Source organism: Strix uralensis, chromosome 17 (genome assembly GCF_047716275.1).
Source record: "Strix uralensis isolate ZFMK-TIS-50842 chromosome 17, bStrUra1, whole genome shotgun sequence".
Classification (NCBI taxonomy): Eukaryota; Metazoa; Chordata; class Aves; order Strigiformes; family Strigidae; genus Strix; species Strix uralensis.
The window spans coordinates 17,137,227-17,156,522 of NC_133988.1; the positions used below are offsets into that span (position 1 = coordinate 17,137,227).

Genomic DNA, 19,296 nt, shown 5'->3' on the forward strand with positions numbered 1-19,296 from the left:
CAGATTGTAGCGGAAGATTCCTGACGACAGCAGGCAAAAGCATCTATTTTGTGCTTTGCTGCTGTGCCAAAACTCCCTCCTGTCCCTCTCAGGCTTTTACTTCAACTTCTTGGTGTTTCCTGATAGAGAACACAACCACTTCCCAAAACACCCAGCGAGGAGACGGCAGGATCTCCCTCGGGGGAGCGGAGCAGCCAGGAGCTGCCTGGCAGCCCTGCCCTGCGTCTCGCAGCTGCTCCTGGAGGGATTGGGGCTGCCGAGCACGCAGAGAGGAGACAGAGCAGCATCGAACAGAGGGAGGCTCTTGGCTTGGTGTGTCAGAGCCCAGAGCGTGGCGAGGGCTGGAGCATGCAACCGCCTTTTCCTCCTGCCTCCTCCCACCACCTCACCCCTCTCTACCCACTGCCTGTCCATAAAGCAGCGCCTTGCCCGGCACGACCGGGGCAGGAGGTCTCCTGGAGGGCTGTAGCTCAGGCTACAACGAGGTTTCACATCTACGCTGCTGTTAGGTGGGTGTGGAGCAGCTCCGCGGCCACAGACCCTGGGAGGAGGCGGCGGCAGCAGCGGGCAGCCATGCCACGGAGCTCTCCTGCTGCCCAAACACCTCCTCGGCTGCCGGAGCTGGGAGCCAGGCAGCAATCCCTGCCCGTCCCCGCCCCCCCCCACCCTGAGCAAGCAGCTGGATCTTCCTCCAGAGGCCACCAAACTCCCCAGCCAGGAGCCCTGTGATGGCAGAGCCACCTGGGGAACTGTCCGCTGTAGGGGCGGAATGAGAAGCTGTGACGACGGTGACTTAACCATGTCCAGCTCCCAGGGGTGCCCTGCTAACACCGACACAAGCCTGCTCGCCATCTCACACTACAGCCAGCAACGCACCGACCTGCAGCAACCTTCTAGCTGCTCTGCAGGAGTGACCAAAGCCCCAGGCCCCGCCTGTTCAACCCCAGCAGCGCAGGAACTCGCCCTCGGCATGGAGCCACCGAGGGCTCTCAGGTCACCCAACCCCAAACTCACACCGGGAATCACAAACACGACGACCAAGCAGTGAGTAGGACTCTGGCTGCTGACACAGAGCACGGATGAGTCTTGGAGACTCTCTTTTATTTTCACAGTTGTGGCGACGTGTGTGCGTAACAGCAGCAGGCTCTGACCCACACAGCCCAGGCAGACACAGGTAGCCACTGCTCAGGTTTAGGTAGCCATCACCACCGACCCCCCCGCCAGGCGCTGGGAGGGGACAGAATCACAGATCACAGACCCACCGTCTGAGCAGAAAGGCAACAGCTGCCGAGGAGCTACAAAACCTCTTTGGTCCCATTAGCTTCAGGGGCTGCCCCTCGGCTTTGCTGTCAATGGAGTATAGACAAATTGAGCAGCAAGAGTGAGGGGGTGAAACAGGAGGAGGAGGAAGAGGGGAGGAAGCAGGCAGGAGGTGTAGTACCTCCCTACCACCACGGCCCTGAGCAGGCTGGCAGGTTACGGCTGCGCTGGTGGGCAGGGGGGAGGCAGCGCTGGGCCGCAGTCGCTGAGCAGGCGTGGAGGGATGAGGATCTCTCAGCTACAGGCTAAAAACCCCCTGACAGCGCCTGTAGGAGGATTCTGAGCTTTGCAGTGCTTGTTCTGTTCCAGTTTGAGAACATGCAGGCTCTGCTAATCAAGGTAAGGCGTTACGTCAGGGCAGGGGAGTGCTTCTATAGATTAAGGGATATAAATAAAGCCCAAGTCTGAGCAGGGCGAATGTAGGCAGCGAGCAGCCTGACTGACACCTCAAAGCCAGTACTGCCTGGTGTCTGTGCAGCTCAGAGCAAGGAGAGGTTTTACTTCAGGTCAAGGCACTCCAGGATTCTCTGCCTGTGGGGGCAGAGCACCACGAACAGTCCTAGAGTCAACGTAAACCCAGCGCCCCACCACAGCTACTGTCTGTCTTCAGTCTTTGGTAAGTGCTGTCGTCAGCAATACCCTGCACAGGCGTCCCGGGACGTGACGACGAGCACAAGATGTGCTGCAGGTACAGGACAGAAAGTGCCTCTTCCTCAGGGCACGGAGGGAGACCCCGCTGACACGGCGCAGAGCCTTGTGCCTCCCACGGGACAAACAGCTTTGGGATTTTACTCACTGGAGCTGGACTAACTCGGCACGGGCCAAGACATGTTGCCTCAGCGCCTCAGTCAGAGCAGGTTCACTCCGTGCTTCAGCAGCTTTTGCTTGGCCTTGCTTGGCAAGCTGAACGCGCTGTCGTGAGGGTTGGGGACGCCCGAGTTGCGGAGAGGAGCACCCAGCTGCTGGAAGTAGGTTTCCTGGACGGGGTTCCTGCAGGCGTACACGGCCGTGGAGGCGTTCCTGGAGGGCAGACGAGAGGGCAGCGGTCAGGATTTACAGCTTTGTGCAAGATGCACCTCGACTCACCGGGCTGGGCACGGGGACGCCGGCGGCACTGGGCTCCCGGACATTGAGAGGGACTTGTAGGTCGGTCTCAGCAGAGCGAAGGAAATGGAGCTGAAGCGGGCACCAAAGCCCTGTGATGTGTTGCCAGAAGGCCACAGGGAACCAGACCCTCCTTCCCACAGGTCCTGGCATCCAGAAAGTGTCCTACACCTCATCCTCCGGGACCCACCCAGCAGCATTAGCACCCCTGCACACAGCCATCCCCCAGCGTTTTCCTGGCTGACAGACCAGCCCCTTACATCAAGAGCTGGTAGTACAACACTCCTCGTGTCCAACAGCCCTTCCTGCCCACAGGAACCCATCTCACTGCTTCTGTCCAGGAGAAATCCCAGCACAGCACCCCAGCAGCAGGAACCACACGAGGCTGTTCAGTCACAGGCACGATGGAGCTCAGACAACAGCCAGATAACATCAGCTCAAGTCATTGATGAAAACCCAGCACTCGGCGTTTACCTGCAGGAAGGCTGGCAGGGAGCAAAGCAAAGGACTCTGCAGTCCTCCCTGACAGAGGAAAGCAGCAACTGGTATGTTTGCTGACACCCTTCTGTGACAACTCTCCGTAAAAGAAAGCAGTTTTAGTCATCTTGTTACTCAGTCTGATTCACACATGGAGTTGCTTTTTTTGGGGCAACACGGAATCTGCCAGCTTGGCCGGTGAAGGATTTAAGGAGCCAGTCAAACTAACGCTAAACAAGGAGCTCTCCAGCATCGAAGTGTGTGATTCACATTCCCTTGGCAAGCTGTGTCAGAGAAGTGAAACAGCGTAATTCCCAGAAGCATCTTTATTTCATCACGTTTTGGACAAACAAACAGGGGCAGGCAAGCAGCATCTGCACACTCACACACAACCAAGCTCCCCGCGACCAGCCCGGAGCGCAGGATCGGCTCAGGCTGTGCGGGAGGGCGCTGGCTGAGATAAGACCATCGCGCCTGGCGCGTTACAATTGAGTTTGCCACGCACATTACAGCCTGTTTCCAACCCGGCAAGCCGTGCAAGAAAACAAAATCTAGGTTGCCAATTCTGGGTGCCTTTGGCTCCCAGCCGAGACACCAATTTATTAGGAACAGCTATATTTAAAACTGTGTCTTCGAACCTTATGGTGCCAGGAACTGGCAATATTCTAGCATTGTATCTTAATCCAAACCCGTGGCACAACTCAGCTGTGCCTTCAGTTCACTCTGTGGTGCCACCCCAGCCCAGAACACGCTGCCCCTCACCAGCGGATCACCGTGCAGGCAGAACGCTGAGCAGCCCACATGTAGAGAGCAAACTTGAGGGAATACAGCAACACGACTGACCCCTCGCAAGAGACACCGGCGCGGTTACAACACGTGCCTGGCCTCTGCAAAGGGGTTCTGCCCATTCCATGTGCCACACAGCCCTCCCGTGCCCGGGAGAGGAGGCACTTACGAGCACACCTTACCTGATTATCACCTCCGAAGCAGTCGGCAGCTGGCTGAAGTCCGAGTGGATCAGCGTAGCCGCCCTCAGGAAGTGCCGGTCCAGAGGGCCGGGTGTACGGGGCAGGTTAGCTGCAAAACAGGAGCGAGGGGTGTGTGTTAAAAGCCCGCTCTGTAGAGGAGTGTGCTGCCATGTCCCGGGCAGGAGAAGGCTGTGGACCTCTCCCACAGACCCTGAGCACCCACCAAACAGAGACCAGGTGACACCCTAAGCCCCAGCGCGACCTCGGTGAGATCAGTCAGCGGCTCAGCCCAGGACACCCTCCCACCCCACACACCCGAGGGGTGACAAGGCGGCCTGAGGCTGGGTTACCAGTGTTTGTCCCTTTCCCTAAACACTTCTGAGCTGGAGAGAGGTGGGACGCTGCCTGTGAGGCTGCCAGAAGAGAAACATTTGGATGAACTGGAGCAAAACGTGCTCAGGGCTCTCTGCGTGGCAGCAGTCCGCCCACCAATCCAGGGCAGCAGTCTCCCAACTGCTGGTTACTACTACCTGTGCCAGCTCCTGCTTCTCATCACCAAAAAAGACTGACAAACACTCTGTAGTATGGTGGGACAAAAGGCATCACAGCAGGGCTGAGGGAAGCTGGGGGGAGGAGGGTGGGTATGAAGAGGATATTGAGTCCTGTCCTCACTCAGCCCTTCACAGAACGCCCCCCCCCAAGCAACATCACTCTGCTCCAGCTGCCCGCGGCCTCCAGCTTGCATCCAAAGCGATCAACAAGCCTTCGGCAGACTAAAAACTCACAAAAGACAAAGCTTCCTCAACAGGGCCTTACATCCAGGCTACGTGGCAGGAGTTAGAGCAAGCAGTGTTTCTAAGAAGCTGTCTGAAGCACGAGAAAAAGTTCCCGACCCTGTTCTCCTCCTCAGTCCCTCCTCCGAAGTGGCTGCTGTTCCACAAGACGAAGGCTTACCCGTGAGCACGTTCTGAACGCAGTCGTAGTGGGTGAAGCTGTAGGTTGTCTTGGCTGAGGATGAGGAGTCTCTGGGCAGAGTCTCCCGCAGATGAACCTCGAGGCCATTTAGAGAAGCCAGACTGCTGTGGTACTGCGGACAGGGGCGGGGGGAAAAACAAGTGTTAGAGCAGCAGCCCTGCTTCACCCAGTTCCAAGGAGGTCCCGAGGGAGCGCAGGTGACCGATGTCGATGACAGAGGGACTGGACCCTTCCACACTCCCACTGGGAGTGGCTGGGAAATGGGCGCAGAGGAAAGCAGAGGAGTCTCCCCGCTCACAAGTCAGCGAGGTGGGGACTCAGAAAAGGGCATTCCAACCTGAAAATTAGCCATTAAACCACCTGATGCTATTAATTACAGGAAAATGCACGACTCCATTAATTTACCATCAAACATTACTCTCCAGGGCTCATTTTCACATCCTGGCCACGACTTCCAGCTGCAGCAAGGACTATGCCTTTGCTTACCAGCCCTTACTACACGACAGACACGGCAACCCAGGACGCAGCTTTACACGCTTGGGCTGGATTTAACTGCCTGCAGCGCTTCCCGCAGCACCCTCTCAGCACACGAGTAAACCTTCTAATGGGCACCCAGCCTCCGTGTGGAGCTTCTGGCCAGCTGCAGACTGCAGGCACTGGGCTGTCACCAGAAGGGAAAAAAATAAAAAAATAAAAAAAGGAAAAGCCGAGGAAACAGCCTCACCTGTGGGGTAATGACAGAGCAGTGGATTCACACAACATACTAACATGAAAGCCAAGTTGCTTTCCCAACTGCCCTGGCAGTGCTGAGGCTCCCAGCAGCAGGCAGGGTGCAGGCAGGGTGGAGGCAAGGCTCAGGCGCCCTCCAGCACCGCTGGGAAGATTATCTCCATAATCCTCCTGACCATGAGCTTTCCTCCGCCATGGAGAGGATCAAGCCTCCGTTCAGCAGAACAGCAGTGCCTGGCCTACCCTTGACCCCCCTCCCCAGTCAGGGAATAGATTTTCTTTTCTGTGCAGTGAAACGGAGGGATGAGACCTAAAGGCGGGGGGAAGCGAGCCTGAAAGCCTCCAAAGCCTCCTGCTCCGCAGGGAAAGTCTGTATTGGAAACCGCCCTCGCAGAGGGATGAGCGGTGCTGCCTGCTGTTCTCAGCTGCACAAGCAGCATATTTTACCCTTCTTTGGTGTCATTCAGGGGCCTCAAAGCATTCGACAAACATTAATTATAACTAAGCTTTGACATCCCTGAGAGCTGAGGGTCATTTTTAATCTACAGATAAACAAAGGAACAGAGAAGCTGAGGTTACGCCTCAAATCCACCATGACACCAGCAGCAGAGCCTGGCTCTGCCTCCTCGAACAACGCGCTTGCTCCTGGGACGGGGGGACACGCGGTGCCTCTCTCTGAAGAGGTGACACACCCCTGTGCCTGGAGGAAGAACCCGGCCACAGTCAGAATCCAAGCTGTGTGAAAGCACCGTTTTGCTGAGATCCAAAGCAAGAGCAGAGGAGATAGAAGCAGCGTGTTTGGGAAAAGAAGAACCTGGATGGAACAGGGTTTTGTCAACCCTGGGGCAACACAAAGGCAAATCGACTGAGCTGCGAAGCACCAGCGTCAGGCACTTGATCTTGAGACTTAATGAACTGAATGACAAACTGAGCCAGGCTGGGCCCACTGCTGGCCCTGCCCAGGCTTCTGACGGGAGGAGGCCATGCAGCGTGTCCCAGCAGAGCTAACCCCCGCCCAGCAAGGCCCTTCCCATGCCAGCTACATCCTTGGGACGCTGCTTCTCACGGCTGCTCAGGCGTGGAGCAGAGCGGAGGCTGGTTCCAGTGGCAGGTGCCACACGGGCTGCCAGGAGCCACACTGCCTCTGAGCACGGCAGAGCCGCGCTGCCGGCCGGCCCAGAGCACGATTAGGGGAAACCCAGAGTAGCTGAGGGTGCCTGCGCAACGAGGATGACCTTCAGCTCCTACCTGCCTGTGTCCCCCTCTCTGCCCACAACCAGAGAAGAGACGTTGAGCGGAGCCGTTGCACAGCTGCCTGTTTGAAACAAGCAGAGAGGGGACAGAGCGTTGTGCCCTGGCTGGTGTGAAAAGCCAAGGCTGCACCTCCCAGCCTCAGCTGATTTTGCAGCAATTCTGCACTGATTTTGCGCCCTAGCCCTCACCTGCTGTGTGGAGGTGGCATCTCCCTGCTTACGTTGGGGCCACGGCCTCCGAGTCCCAGAGCTCAGCAGTAAAAGGAGTAACCTTGAGGCTGTGCTGATGCTGGGAGCCAGCGTTAGGCTGAGCTTCCCTCCACCTTCCAGTCTGACGGTTAAAGAAATTAGGTTGTTCCTATGGCAACTGGCATATCAAACAGGCCTCTGCAGCTTTGACTCAGCTCCCTGGGAGGGAAGCAGAGGCCAGGCAGCAGCTCCGGCTCCGCAGACGAACGCTCCACCGGGGGCTGGCACATCCTGCCCCCGCAGCCCCGCGAGCAGCCCCGCGCCACCGGCAGAGCAGCCTGCGTGCTGAACTAAACCCTGAAGCGGAGTAATTTGGGGGTGCTCCAGCGCAGCACCTCTTTGCAGTGCCCAAATGGCCCTCTGCACCCCCGAGAGCAGCACCAGGGCGAGCGGGCTGAGGACACGCACAGCCCCACTTCCACCGAAAAAGGAAACACCGTGGGGATTCACCGCCAGACACGTCTCTCTGGTGCTTCCAGAGCGAGAAGCTGCGACAGAGAACAAACCCTGCTTTCCAAAAAGCACTCCAAAACCGATGGGGTTTCCCAGCAAATCCCCAATCCAGCAGAGGCCTTTGGCAGCCCGCAGGGCTGTCTGACGGTCACACCTACGCATTCTGCTCCAGCGCTGGCGCCGACAGACAACAACAGGCAACAGGAGTTGCCTGTGAGACAACGCTCTCACCTCTCAGGCTCGCTGCCTGACGTGCGTGAACAACCTCCCACGTAGCACCGGTTGCGGTGAGGAGCCCCAAGGCAAACGGCTTTGCCTCACACGATGCTGAGCAGGTGAGGGGGGAGATGGCAGCAGCGATCCAACAGCCATGACCCCTGAACCCACCAGCAGACGAGCAGCAGCGAGTGTGTCTGCAGGGCTGGAAGAGCTTCTCCACTTACCACGTCCTCAGCGCAGCTCCGCTCCTCTCGGAGGTGACAGTCAGCCAGCAGGCAGAGCACCAGGCCCTTCACACAGTGAACGTACAAGCTCATCATCACTGGTTTGCACCGTTGCCCTGGCTCCGCACCAGTTCCAGCTCCTGGGCTGTCCCCGCTCCCGGGACACCCCATGTGCTCTGCTGGGTCACCAGGGGGGCTCCCCCCAACCGCCACCGCTGCCGGCTGCCTCCCGCTTCGGCACTTGGACCCCAGGGCAGGGCCTGGGCAGTCCAAACCCTCCATGCTGCCACCAGCTGCGCCGCTGCTTTCTCCAGAGACGTGGTTTTGGCTCAGGGTCCCTCGCTCATCGTGTTCACTCACCTTCCTTCTGCTCAGCTCCTGGGCAGGAGAGCAAAGAGCTGGACTGCCACCGGCTGCGTAACTTCGGAAACTGCGTGGCTCAAGATCAGAGTCCACCAGGGATTTCCCCGTGCCCTGACTCTCCTGCTCCGGGGCGTAAGGGTTTGGAAAGGAAAAGCCTTCCCGATATGGACCTGGAGTTTGAGCACATTCAGCAGTCTGGAGCGTGGAAGGGCTTGGCAGCTGCTCTGTGCCTCTCTCTGACAGGGAGGATGCTTTTCCACCGAGCTCTGAGCTTTCGCTGTCTGGCCTGCCCAGTTCTGCAGTTGGAGAATTATTTGTACTGGTTTCCATTTGGGGGAAGCCCTTCAAAGGGCCCGTGTTGGCAAGGCTGCCTGATGGCACGGCATCTTCTGGGGCAGCTGCGCTCGGGGTTCGCTCAGGGGACTCCTGCACAGAGAGATTATTCAGGTCTCCTGTTGATTCTGAAACCACCTGGGAGCAGAGAGTGTTCTTCTCTCCTCTAGGGCTTGCTGGGGACACGGATGACCTAGCAGGAGATGACAAGTTGATTAAACTACTGAGCGGGATCTGTTTGGAGTTATTACATATCTAATAACACTATCGCCTCCTGGCAGCATTCAATAGCTGATCTATTCTCTGCTACAAAGAGCCCCCACCGTGGAAAAGCATGGGCTAAGGTGTAACGGAGGTGAAAAGCAGGAGGCTCTTACACAGCAGACTCCTGGGAACGTCACCGTGTCACTCCCCAAGCACCAAGGCAGCGCTGCGAGCCGAGAAACAACGGAATGTCACAGCTGGTCTGGGGAAGCAGCTCTGCTTCAGGCTGTGTCACAAGAGACGGGGACACCACAACTTCTGTCCAGCCTGAAGGACCTCAGGCAGCGTTAACAGCCAGACAACAGCGTCTGGGTCAGTAGCAGAGCAAACAGGAACGACGGCCAGCGAGGACGCGGCGCCACGTTAGCTCCCTGCCTGCAAAAGCCTCTCTGAGCACCAGATTTCCTACCTCGTCATCCACTCCACTGGGAAGTCTCGGAGCACCGAGACTTCATCCTCTGTTAGGAACACGGGGATGATACGGACACCCTGCGGCAACGGAGAATCTGCAAGAGCAACGGAGGTTTGAGGATTAAATTAACGTGCCCCAGCACAAAGACCAGAAGCCAAACTCCCCCAGCCCAAAGGCTGCAGGAGGAGGAGAAGGCATGCTATCACCCTGGTCACCACAAACAGACCCCATCTGACTAGGCAGCATTTTCCCATCCTCCTCGTAGCCTTAATGCCTGACACAGTTAAATTTTCCCTCATTTTTTTTTCTTCCTAACCATCCTGGCAGAATATCTATAAACTGATGCTCAGAAACGATGACTGAAGGTTTGGACTGAAAGCACCAGCCATCTGTTTTCAGGGCTCTGTCAGTGGCCAAGCAGGCACATGGGTGACGGGAATTAAAGCAGGCATGTTGGGAATCGGCAGAACTGACAATTAAACCCAAAAGAGCAAACTCGTTGGCTTAGCCAAAGGGACTCGTTCTGATCGCACAACACGCGCTGGCACGGGCTGACTAGCGGCACCAACACCCTCAGGGACACACTCCTGCACCCAGCAAGAGCTTGGATGTCAGTCCCAGAGAATCAGCTCCTGCTGTCCCTGGGGAGAATACAAGCCCAGAAGGTTGCCCATATGCCGCTGCTGTGCGCTTGGCAACCAGCACGCTGCAGCTGGATGCTCACCAGGCTCCTGCCGCTCCTCACCTCCAGGCTCACTCTGAAAGAAAAGCCAAGAATCAGCTCTGTGCCGTGACTCAAACTCCAGACCAGCGCCACCGGCACGTCTCTTCCAGCCTCCTCGGCCCCCCTGTGACTACGGCAACCCCAGAGCATCCCTTTCAGCAAACGCTGTGCCCAGTTTACCGTGCTGGGCCGTGGTTTGTCCCTTCGGTAGCCCACGTGGGGACTTCCCGAGAACCAAAATACACCCGAACACAAGGACAAACCCCACAACTTGCCACAACTGCCTGCGCAGGGCACAAAAACCTCATTCACTCAACCAGAGGCCTTCTTCGTATCTGGATCTCGAGGGCTTTTGTGTAGAAGACTGTGAGCACGTCAGTAATTACTTCTGACAGGTTTTAAAGGCAATGGAAATTGATCTATTTGTCACTTTCAGACATTTATTTTGTATATTTAGCATTAAATACCCAAACTTGGGTAAAAAGCTGATCAAAACATCAGGTAGATTAGAACTCATGAATTCAGTAACTTAAAAACTGAAAAAAAAAGCAAATTCCTAGTGCAGGAGTCTTGCACCCTTACTCAACTATAAGTAATAAAAACTTTTAGCATCAGTATTTTCCTTCCCAGCACACATAAGATCTATGTGAGGAGAGCGAGAGCTCCCATGCCACGTCCTCACGGGGTATCTGCATGCAGGGAAGGTGTTTAACAACATACCTGGCCTGGAGACTCACTGCCTTGGAGGAGAACTTTGGCGGTGAGAGGGGGAGGCAGCTGGGTGCTCACGATCCTGCAAGGACAGAAGAAAGTCACCCACGAGCAGCCTGGCATCTCCCGAAGCGCACGGACAGGCAGAGCCAGCAGCAGCACTCATGCCAGGCTGGTACTTGTACCCTGAGATAATCTGAAGGTTCTGAGGGGCCCTGCTCCACAGCTGGGCCATCTCAGGAGGGCCTCGAAGGTTCCACAGCACCCACATCTCCCAGTCCTGCTGCAAGGGTTGAAGGGCCAGCTCCAGGCATGGGCTGGAGCTAACACCCCCCTCCAGCAGGAACAAAAGCTGAGTGACCATCAGGACTCTCATTTTCTTCTTTTCTTTGGGTCGGTCCCAATCTGGTTTTGCTGAGTCAAGACAGACCAATCCATAGAGGCTTCCTGCCATCCCATGAATTGCTGTGGGCAGTGGAGAAGATTGGGAAAGACAAGCACACAAAGTACTGCAGCCCTTGGACGGGGCTGCCACAGGTATTCTCCAACCTTCCATCTATGTCTGGTTGAGATCCACCTTCTGGAGAACCTCCAGAAGACTCTAAAGATGGGGAAGTTTAACTCAAGTACAAAGCCCTCTGCAGCGCTGTAGTAAGATTCAGAGGACTCTGATGACGTTTGGTGAAAAAAAAAAAAAAAAATCTCTACCAGACCAGTGATACAATGAAACACACACACACACACACGCTGGTGTCGGGCAGAGGCAGGACAAGACTCTACTCTCGAGCCAGACGTCCACTTCACTGCAACACGCTGCCAGCTTTAAGGTGCTGCAGGGACTCGTGCTCAGTGTCCTGCTTGCAAGTATGAGATCAACTGCCTCCAAAATGCCTGGTCTGGCTTTGTCAGACCTGCACACATTGTGGCATCATTCCAATGTGCTTGTAAAAGGTGTTACAGGAACAGTTTATGCCGAAAGAAACGGTGCTTGAATGCTATTGCCAAGAAATTCTCAGAATCCCCCACCTCCTGTGGTTCAAGGCCACCTTTGAGGCTTTCCTTGATGTCATGCAGTGCCACATCTGCAGCACCGTCAGCTGAGATTAACCTTTGGTTGGAAGAAACCAGCGTTTCTCATGGGAAATTCTGGCTCATTCTTCTGTGCTCTTCCTACCAGTACAGACAGTGGTCCTGGCCAACAACTCAGTCAAAAAGACAGACAGACACACACGTGCACTCTGTTTGCAAGGCTGCCAAGAGAACACTGATGGGAAAGAATAATATTCACACATCTTTCTTTTTGTTGGTGACTTCCACCTAAAAAGTCTAAGAAGTTCAGTCTTCAGGTCCTGCTAAGTATCAAAGACAGCTGATTACTAGCAAAACCCAACCTTGAATTTCTTCATGCTTCCATTCCTCCTACTGATAAACACAAATAACCATTTCTCCTCTCTGAAATACGTGAGCAGACAGGGATTCCCTTGCCTGAAGGACTCATGTTCCTGCCAGTAACAAGCAGCAGCCCTGGTTGCATAGCCAGCGCCCTTGCTCTGCTCCCAGGATCACAGCCCTGGGATTGAAGGCGGATTTAGGGTGCAGGTTCACCCTTTAGGTGATTCCTGGTTACTTACAAGCCTTTGTAGAGAATGCAGCCTGCCAAGACGTGGGGAGACCGCTGGCAAGTTTGCAAGATGAGAGCTGCTTTCAGCAAAAGCAGGGGGTCCACCTAGACAGGGGGAACCACAAGAGGTTAGGCCAGAGAATCCTGGGAAATGCTCAAAGCAGCAAATAAACACAAAACCACCAGCACTAAGGCAGCTCTAGGGCCAGACACTGCAGAGGTCAGGCTTTTACCTTGGTTTTGTCCAGATTCCAGAGAGAATTGAAAATCCTGTGGAGGTCACTGGTGTTTTTTTGGATATGTTCAATGTATCTGTCCCACTGCCCGCTCAGCTCCTCCTGAGAAAATGCCTGCGGACAACAAAAATCCACAGGGCTGTCACTGCACAGGCCTTAAGGCATCCGGGCTGTCAGATGCGCTCGGTCTGGGATGGTACCTCTAAGTGACGAGTCTTGTGAGGGATAAGGAGGAAAATGACATTGAGAGGAAACTGCTTTAGCCTGAACATCTAGGAAACGCTCAGAAGAGACCCTCACTACCTCGGCACAACGGGAGGACGGGCCTGTACACTTTTCCAGGTCACAGCTCTTGGATACGTGGGCTTGCTCTGACCCTTGTTAGCAGGAAGGTGATGTAAAGGAACGTGCCAGCGTGGATGGGCCTGGGCAGAGCTCGGCCAAGGTGGGAAGCGTTTAAAATCTCTTCCTAGAGACCTCTCGGCTGCTGATCTTTCATTACCATGTACGCACGGTGCACAGGTCCATTGTAGAAGGTGAAGAGGCTGATCAGCTGCTCCAGAAACCGCCTACAGCTGACATCAGGGAGCTCAACAGCACAGCCCAGAACCTTTAATACAGAAAGCCATAAATGAAGAATGTTTACTGACAAAACCCAGGCACAGCAGGTGAGAACAACTCTTATCACTTTCAAATGAGTATCAAAGGCGTACAAGCAGCTCTGCAGCAGGCAAACATCCCCCGGATTCACAAGTCACATGAAAAGGAAATTCAAAACTACCCACAGAAGAGCCCTGGCACAGACAGGATAAATAAATGATATCAGAAATCCAGTGTTTTAGACACACTCCCTTCCCACGTTAGATGACCTAGCTCGGTGCTCTAATAGCTAAGAATGTTTTACTGAAACTACTTAAAAATATTCAAATTCACTTGTTATTTACAGCAATGAAGATGCCTCATTGAATTTCTGAGTTGCTGAGAGAAACAGAAGCATCAGGCCTTGTGCCTCAGGGAGCTCCTGAACAGCGCAGCCAATTAAACAGGTCTGACTGGTCTCAGCCCACTTCCAGGGGATGGTTTGGGGCATTTTTGTCAGGACTCTGCTCTTGTGTACTAAATGTCTGTTGCCACTGACAAAGCTCTGCAGCAGGAGGTTAGAAGGAAAGAGCAATCAGATGATCAAACAGGCAGACTGAGTCCTTATTATAACCTGCAGCAGACAGAACCCTGCTTCCAGTCCCTGTCAGTAACCCACGGACACACGTAACGCTGCAGAGCTCAGTGCTTCGCAGCCACTGTCGGGCACATCTTAAGAAAACATGTTGGGTGTGGAGGCACAAATGAGATATGTGAAGTTTTTTACACAACAGCCAAAGTGACTGCCACGACACGTAGGCTGTGGTAAACAAAACTTCAGTTACCTTGCAATGAAAAGCTGTGCATTGCAAGTTCCCACCCCAGCTCTCCCCAGGTCTATCTGTGTGCAGCCCGTACCCTGGAGAAAAAAAAAAAAAAGCCCTCTTTGATACAGTAGTTGAGACTCCCTCACTGTTTTCACTCTGCAACTGCCTCCAGATCTCCTGAACTCACCCACAGATATTCTCCATCTACTACAACTGCAAACTTGAGCTTCCTCAGGCGAATGAGGCTTGGAGGAGCTCCAGAAATCTCAGTCATGCAGTGCACCACTCCGGCAATCTGTCCGCACAGCAGTTCCTGCTGGTCGGGGAGAGTCTGTCGAGGAAAGCAGGAAGAAAGAATGTTATTTTTTTTTTTTCCTTTTAAAAGGACTTGAAAAAAGTACTGTATTCAGGCATAAATAAAAATTAATTATAAGTTCAATTCAACTATAAATCAAATACAGTAGCAGAGGCAAATTTCTGGGGGAAAAAATAATTGGACTGCTTTTTTCCAGGCAGCACAAGGGCCTAGAGCTTCTTTAGGGGCACCTTCGTCCCTTGTGTGTATTTATTCACATCACCCGCTGGATGACTCCACGGAGCAGCACCCCCAGAGAGGGAGCAGAGCACAACCCCACCATGCCCAGCTGCAGAAGCCCGAGCCTGGTGGAGCAGCACTCCGCTCTGCCTGGTTCTAGGTGCAAGAGTTTTCTTAAAACTTTTGTGAGTACTAAGTAGGAATTAATCCAAAGCTCCACCTGGAAGCCCGACCATTCCTGAACCAGAATTATCAGCACTGACTCACAACACAGGTATTCCCTTACAGGCACCAAAATAAAAGCAGACATTACCTGAGAAGGATAAAAATAACAAATCCCGGCACTCGTAGGATCTCCTTCTTCCTTAACCTTTGAACCATCATACAGGAAAAAGTAATTCCACCTAAAAAAGCAAAGCATTAGCAGAAAAGATCATATAGCTGAAAACTGTTACGCTTCTCCCTCTCCTTTCTATTATTTCAGGTAGAGCAATAAAAGTGTTATTACAAATGAAGACAGTTCTTACATGATCACACCGAGTTTAGACACGAAAGTAGTGCTAAAAGGGTCCCATACTATTAAGTTTGACCACTTTTGTGGGTTTAAGATAGATTCTGTAACCCTGCAGCTAAGTCACGAGGAAGGAGAGAATGGACTTGTGAGATATCCTCCTATCCCGAGCACACGGAATAATTATCATGAAGATTAACCACGTGCAGTCCAAACAGCTCCCACAACCTGTTGCTTTTAATTCAGTTGCTGCCTGCACGTGACAGACCTCAGAGTGCGAGACGGAGGCTCCGTCTGAAGATGGCCTGCATCATAATGTTATTCAGTTCATAATTTCAAGGACGTTTGTATTTAGTAACACTTTTTGTCTGCTCCCAGTAGTAAGTAGCTAGTTACAGCTCGTTACAAGCTTTGCAGACAAGAGCTTTTCAACAGAAACAGATGAAGACTGGAACAGAAGCAAAGGGCAACTCAAAAGTTGAGACTGAAGAACACAAGTTACTGTCTGGCCAAGAAAAAAAGGCTGAATTCAGCCTCAGACCATCTCCCCGCCCTCCTGGAGCGACGCGAAGCTGTTGAGACCCTGCGTTGGCTTCCAGGAGCCCCGGGTGCTGCTCCCGGCTTTGCCAGACCCCTGCAGAGCGCTGCCCGCCCCAGCGCTCCCGCTGCCAGCGGGGAAAGTCAACATTCCCCTGCCAAAGGAAAAAAAAAAAAGGACAAACGCGCGTTTACAGGGCACCCGCCACGCGTAACAGTCCGCAGCCCCGCGGGGAAGCGCTGAGGCCTCGGCCGGGCGGGAGCAGCGCTGGTGTCCCCGCCACACGGCCGAGACGGCGGCGGAGGGTGCGGAGGGAGGGGGGGACCCGGAGAGCCCGGCGGCAGCGGGGGCCGGGGGAAGGGGCTCACCATGGCGCCGAGCCGGGCTCCAGCGCGGCAGGCCGGGCCATCAGTGCCGGGTTCCCGAGGGCCGCGGGGACCGGGAGGAGCCGTCTCTCAGGAGGGACCCGCCGCCACCGGGGGCTGGGCGGGGTAGGGCGGGCCGGGCCGGGCCTCCCGCCGCCACTTCCGGGAAGCGGCCCCGCCGGCCCCATGACAGCGTCACGTGACCGCCCGCGCTACGGCGGCCGGGAGGGCGGCAAATGGCGGCGGGCGGGTGGCGCGCGGCGCGGCGGCGGAGACGGCGCGGCCGGGAGGAGGAGGAGGAGGAGGAGGAAGGCGCGGTGCTGCGGCGGCTGCGGGAGGCGCGGTGAGTGCCCGTCCCCGTCTCCCGCGCCCGCCGCCGCGCCCCGCTGACGCTGCGCTCTCCCTGCAGGGCCGATCTGCTGAGCTCCGGCTTCTGGGCGGCGAGCGCCGGTGAGCGGCGGGGGGGAAAGAACCGGCCGCCCCCTCCTCCCGCCGCTCCCGGCGCTGACGCCGCTCTCCGTGCCCGCAGGAGCCGTGCGGGCCCCGCTGAGCGGCAGCGCGGAGCCGCCCGCCCGCTGCGTCTGCTACGGGCTGGGGCGGTTCAGCGGCTGCCCCGTCGCCCGGGCCCAGCTCGCCTTCCTGCTGCTGCTGCTGGAGGAGCTGGGGGTGAGCCCGGGGGGAGCCCGGGGCGCCGGGGGGGGATGTCCCCGGCGGGGGATGTCCCCGGGGGCCCGACGGCCGCTTTCTCCGCCGCTTGTCCCCGCAGGTGCCGCCCGGGCGGTGCTCCCTGTTCGACCCCGCTTTCTCGGCGCGGGAGGCGGCGGCGCTGGGGCACTTGGGGCTGCGGCTGCTCCCGGAGAACGAGGTGAGCGCGGTCCCCGCTCCCCGACCGGCTCGGCCCGGTGGGGCTCCCGGGGCCGGGGCACCCCGCGATCGGGGGCTGTGGAGGGGGTGCGGGGGCACGGTCTGGGCTGGGCTGGAACGGGAACCGTCGTTTTCGGCACAGGAGGGGAAACACGACGTGGAGGGCTCGGCCACGCTGTTCTACATGGTGCACTGCGGGAAGGCCCTGTACAACAACCTGCTGTGGAGGAACTGGTCTGCGGGGGCCCTGGCCAAAATGGTCATCGTCGGCAACAGCTTTAAGGGAATCGAGGAAAGGTGGGGGCAGCCTCAGAGAAGGGGTCTGGTGCCTCCAACAACACATTCCTCAGTTCCTTTATTGCTTCAGCCACTGATTTTCATGTTTTGCTCATTTTCAACTTGCTGTCCAGTTTGCAGTCATCAACCATCTCCTGCCTTTTCCCTCCCACACCCCCAATGAGAAAAGTTGTCTGAATTCCACAGGAGCGTCGCATCTAATGCTGGTTACCTTGTGTTATTCTAGATTGTTGTCAAGAATATTGGAGAGAGATTATTCTTATATAGCAAAGGTAGGTGTTGCTAGTTTTTTAACATTATTGTTTGTGTTGAGGAACAAAAGTAATTACAGTTGGAAAGGAGAGGGTGGTTATTTAAGGATGTGGACATGTTGGAGCAGGTCCAGAGGAGGCCACGAAGATGCTCGGGGGGCTGGAGCACCCCCCTGTGAGGACAGGCTGAGAGAGTTGGGGGGGTTCAGCTGGAGAAGAGAAGGCTCAGGGGAGACCTTAGAGTGGCCTCCCAGGACTGAAAGGGGCTACAGGAAAGGGGGGAGGGACTCTTGATCAGGGGGGAGGGCTAGGAGAAGGGGGAACAGGTTTAAACTGACAGAGGGGAGATTTAGATGAGATCTAAGGAAGAAATTCTTCCCTGTGAGGGTGGGGAGGCCCTGGCACAGGTTGCCCAGAGAAGCTGTGGCTGCCCCCTCCCTGGAAGGGTTCAAGGCCAGGTTGGCCAGGGCTTTGGGCAACCTGGGCTAGTGGAAGGTGGCCCTGCCTGGGGCAGGGGCGTGGGAACTAGATGGGCTTTAAGGTCCCTCCCAGCCCAAACCATTCTGTGATTTTTAAAACCTTTTTTCCTGGCTGCTACAATATAAAACTGAACCACTTTAGGATCATTCTACATTATCTGCAGAATATGCTGCACACAGGGGTTTGGCTCAATGGCTCACCATCCTCATCTTCACCGAGTCTGAACTTTGCAGAAAAGTTATTCCATATCATGCATAACTTTTTCCCCAAATGCTCTTTAGGTCTTGAAAGGGACTGAGGAAGTAGCACTCCCCGCTCACCCTCGGTACCTGGACACCTTTAACGACACCTCCGTCCACTGGTTCCCCTTGCAAAAACTGAAGGAACTGTCCCCTGAGGTGTGGGACTTCACGGAGGAGCCGACATACCAAGACTGCGAGGACTTGGAGATCATCAGGAGGGAGGAGAGAGCTGGCGGGCATGGTCCTGCCGCCGCTGCCGAGTCCTGAGCGCGCCGCCGTGGGGGGCTGGGGGCCGCGGCTCTTCCTCCCACTGCAGCTTCTGTGCAGCCGGCGGAGCTCCGCCAAAAGTGGCAGCACCCGAACACTGAGCGTGCTGGGACGTTTTTGTATCTTCATTATTTAATAAAAGGCAAAGCTGTGCTCTGACTTACACTCACTTAGCTACAGCGAACAAATTTAATTAAAACCTGGCTTTTAAACCATCCGTGCTGCATAAGGATTGCTCTTTTGGTCCCCTCCCCTTTCAGGAACAATTGGTGTACTGTGCACACGTTGAAGCATCAGGAGGGGGGAATCACTTGAGAGGGGTTTGCAGTTGAAGGTAGCGGTGTCTAGTTCCAACTGCTGGCTTAGAAAAGCTTTCTGCCAGGCAGGGCCTTCAGCTGCCCTGTGCTGCTGAGATCAGCTCTTTGTTCTGGGGAGAATCAGGTTATCTTCCAGGGGAAACAAAGCTGCGGTTTCCCTCCCTCACCTCTGTGCCCTGAAGTGCTGCAGTCCCACAGCAAACCTTCTGTGAGTTTGCAGGGAAAAACGCGCCAGCTCCCAGCTCTGCCTGGACAGGGCAGAGAGGGCCCCCGGCGCGGCCCCCAGCACACCCGCAGAGGTGGCACCAGCCCTGGCTGGGCACGGTGGAGACGCACCCGCTGTGCGGGGCCAGCGCCGGGACAGGAACTCGCTGCCAGAGCGGAGCAGGGGGAAGCTGTGACGCCTCTGTCGTGGGACACCTCGGACTGGGCCAGCCCAGCCCTCGCTCACCTGCTGTTGGCACAGAGTTGCGTCCTGCCCTCCCTTCGAAGCTGCTGATCAACCTCTGTCACAGGCGGCCGTTACACGAGCAGCGGAACCGCTTGTTCCTACCTCAGCACCCGCTTCCACCTGTAACTGTGTCCCTT

The 19,296-nt window shown here is 55.7% G+C and overlaps 2 protein-coding genes across 2 annotated transcripts; one reads left to right on the forward strand and one right to left on the reverse strand.

The window, feature by feature from the left end:
• Nucleotides 1-1,045: 1,045 nt before the first annotated feature.
• On the reverse strand, nucleotides 1,046-16,180 carry HPS4 (HPS4 biogenesis of lysosomal organelles complex 3 subunit 2). Its single transcript, XM_074887646.1, has 13 exons — nucleotides 15,994-16,180; nucleotides 14,890-14,980; nucleotides 14,229-14,372; nucleotides 13,138-13,245; nucleotides 12,633-12,749; nucleotides 12,410-12,504; nucleotides 10,788-10,860; nucleotides 10,068-10,101; nucleotides 9,341-9,437; nucleotides 7,972-8,860; nucleotides 4,824-4,956; nucleotides 3,870-3,978; nucleotides 1,046-2,340 (listed from the first exon to the last, which is right to left on the reverse strand). Exons 1-13 carry the CDS (start codon nucleotides 16,176-16,178, stop codon nucleotides 2,169-2,171), a joined length of 2,247 nt encoding a protein of 748 aa, XP_074743747.1. The 5' UTR covers nucleotides 16,179-16,180; the 3' UTR covers nucleotides 1,046-2,168.
• Nucleotides 16,181-16,211: 31 nt separating this feature from the next.
• Nucleotides 16,212-18,606, forward strand: SRRD (SRR1 domain containing). Its single transcript, XM_074887647.1, has 7 exons — nucleotides 16,212-16,333; nucleotides 16,400-16,440; nucleotides 16,520-16,656; nucleotides 16,757-16,855; nucleotides 16,997-17,151; nucleotides 17,378-17,423; nucleotides 18,164-18,606. Exons 1-7 carry the CDS (start codon nucleotides 16,227-16,229, stop codon nucleotides 18,389-18,391), a joined length of 813 nt encoding a protein of 270 aa, XP_074743748.1. The 5' UTR covers nucleotides 16,212-16,226; the 3' UTR covers nucleotides 18,392-18,606.
• The last annotated feature ends 690 nt before the right edge of the window (nucleotides 18,607-19,296 follow it).

Bases quoted from the DNA above. Each gene is read 5' to 3' on its own strand.
- SRRD (XM_074887647.1), top strand. From the start codon at position 16,227: ATGGCGGCGGGCGGGTGGCGCGCGGCGCGGCGGCGGAGACGGCGCGGC. The intron at 16,441-16,519 runs GTGAGCGGCGGG...CCGTGCCCGCAG, and splicing joins CTTCTGGGCGGCGAGCGCCG to GAGCCGTGCGGGCCCCGCTG. The intron at 17,152-17,377 runs GTGGGGGCAGCC...GTGTTATTCTAG, and splicing joins TTTAAGGGAATCGAGGAAAG to ATTGTTGTCAAGAATATTGG.
- HPS4 (XM_074887646.1), bottom strand. From the start codon at position 16,178: ATGGGGCCGGCGGGGCCGCTTCCCGGAAGTGGCGGCGGGAGGCCCGGC. The intron at 12,750-13,137 runs GTAATGAAAGAT...TGTTGTCCGCAG, and splicing joins CTGTGCACCGTGCGTACATG to GCATTTTCTCAGGAGGAGCT. The intron at 3,979-4,823 runs GTAAGCCTTCGT...CCTGTTTTGCAG, and splicing joins CGTTCAGAACGTGCTCACGG to CTAACCTGCCCCGTACACCC.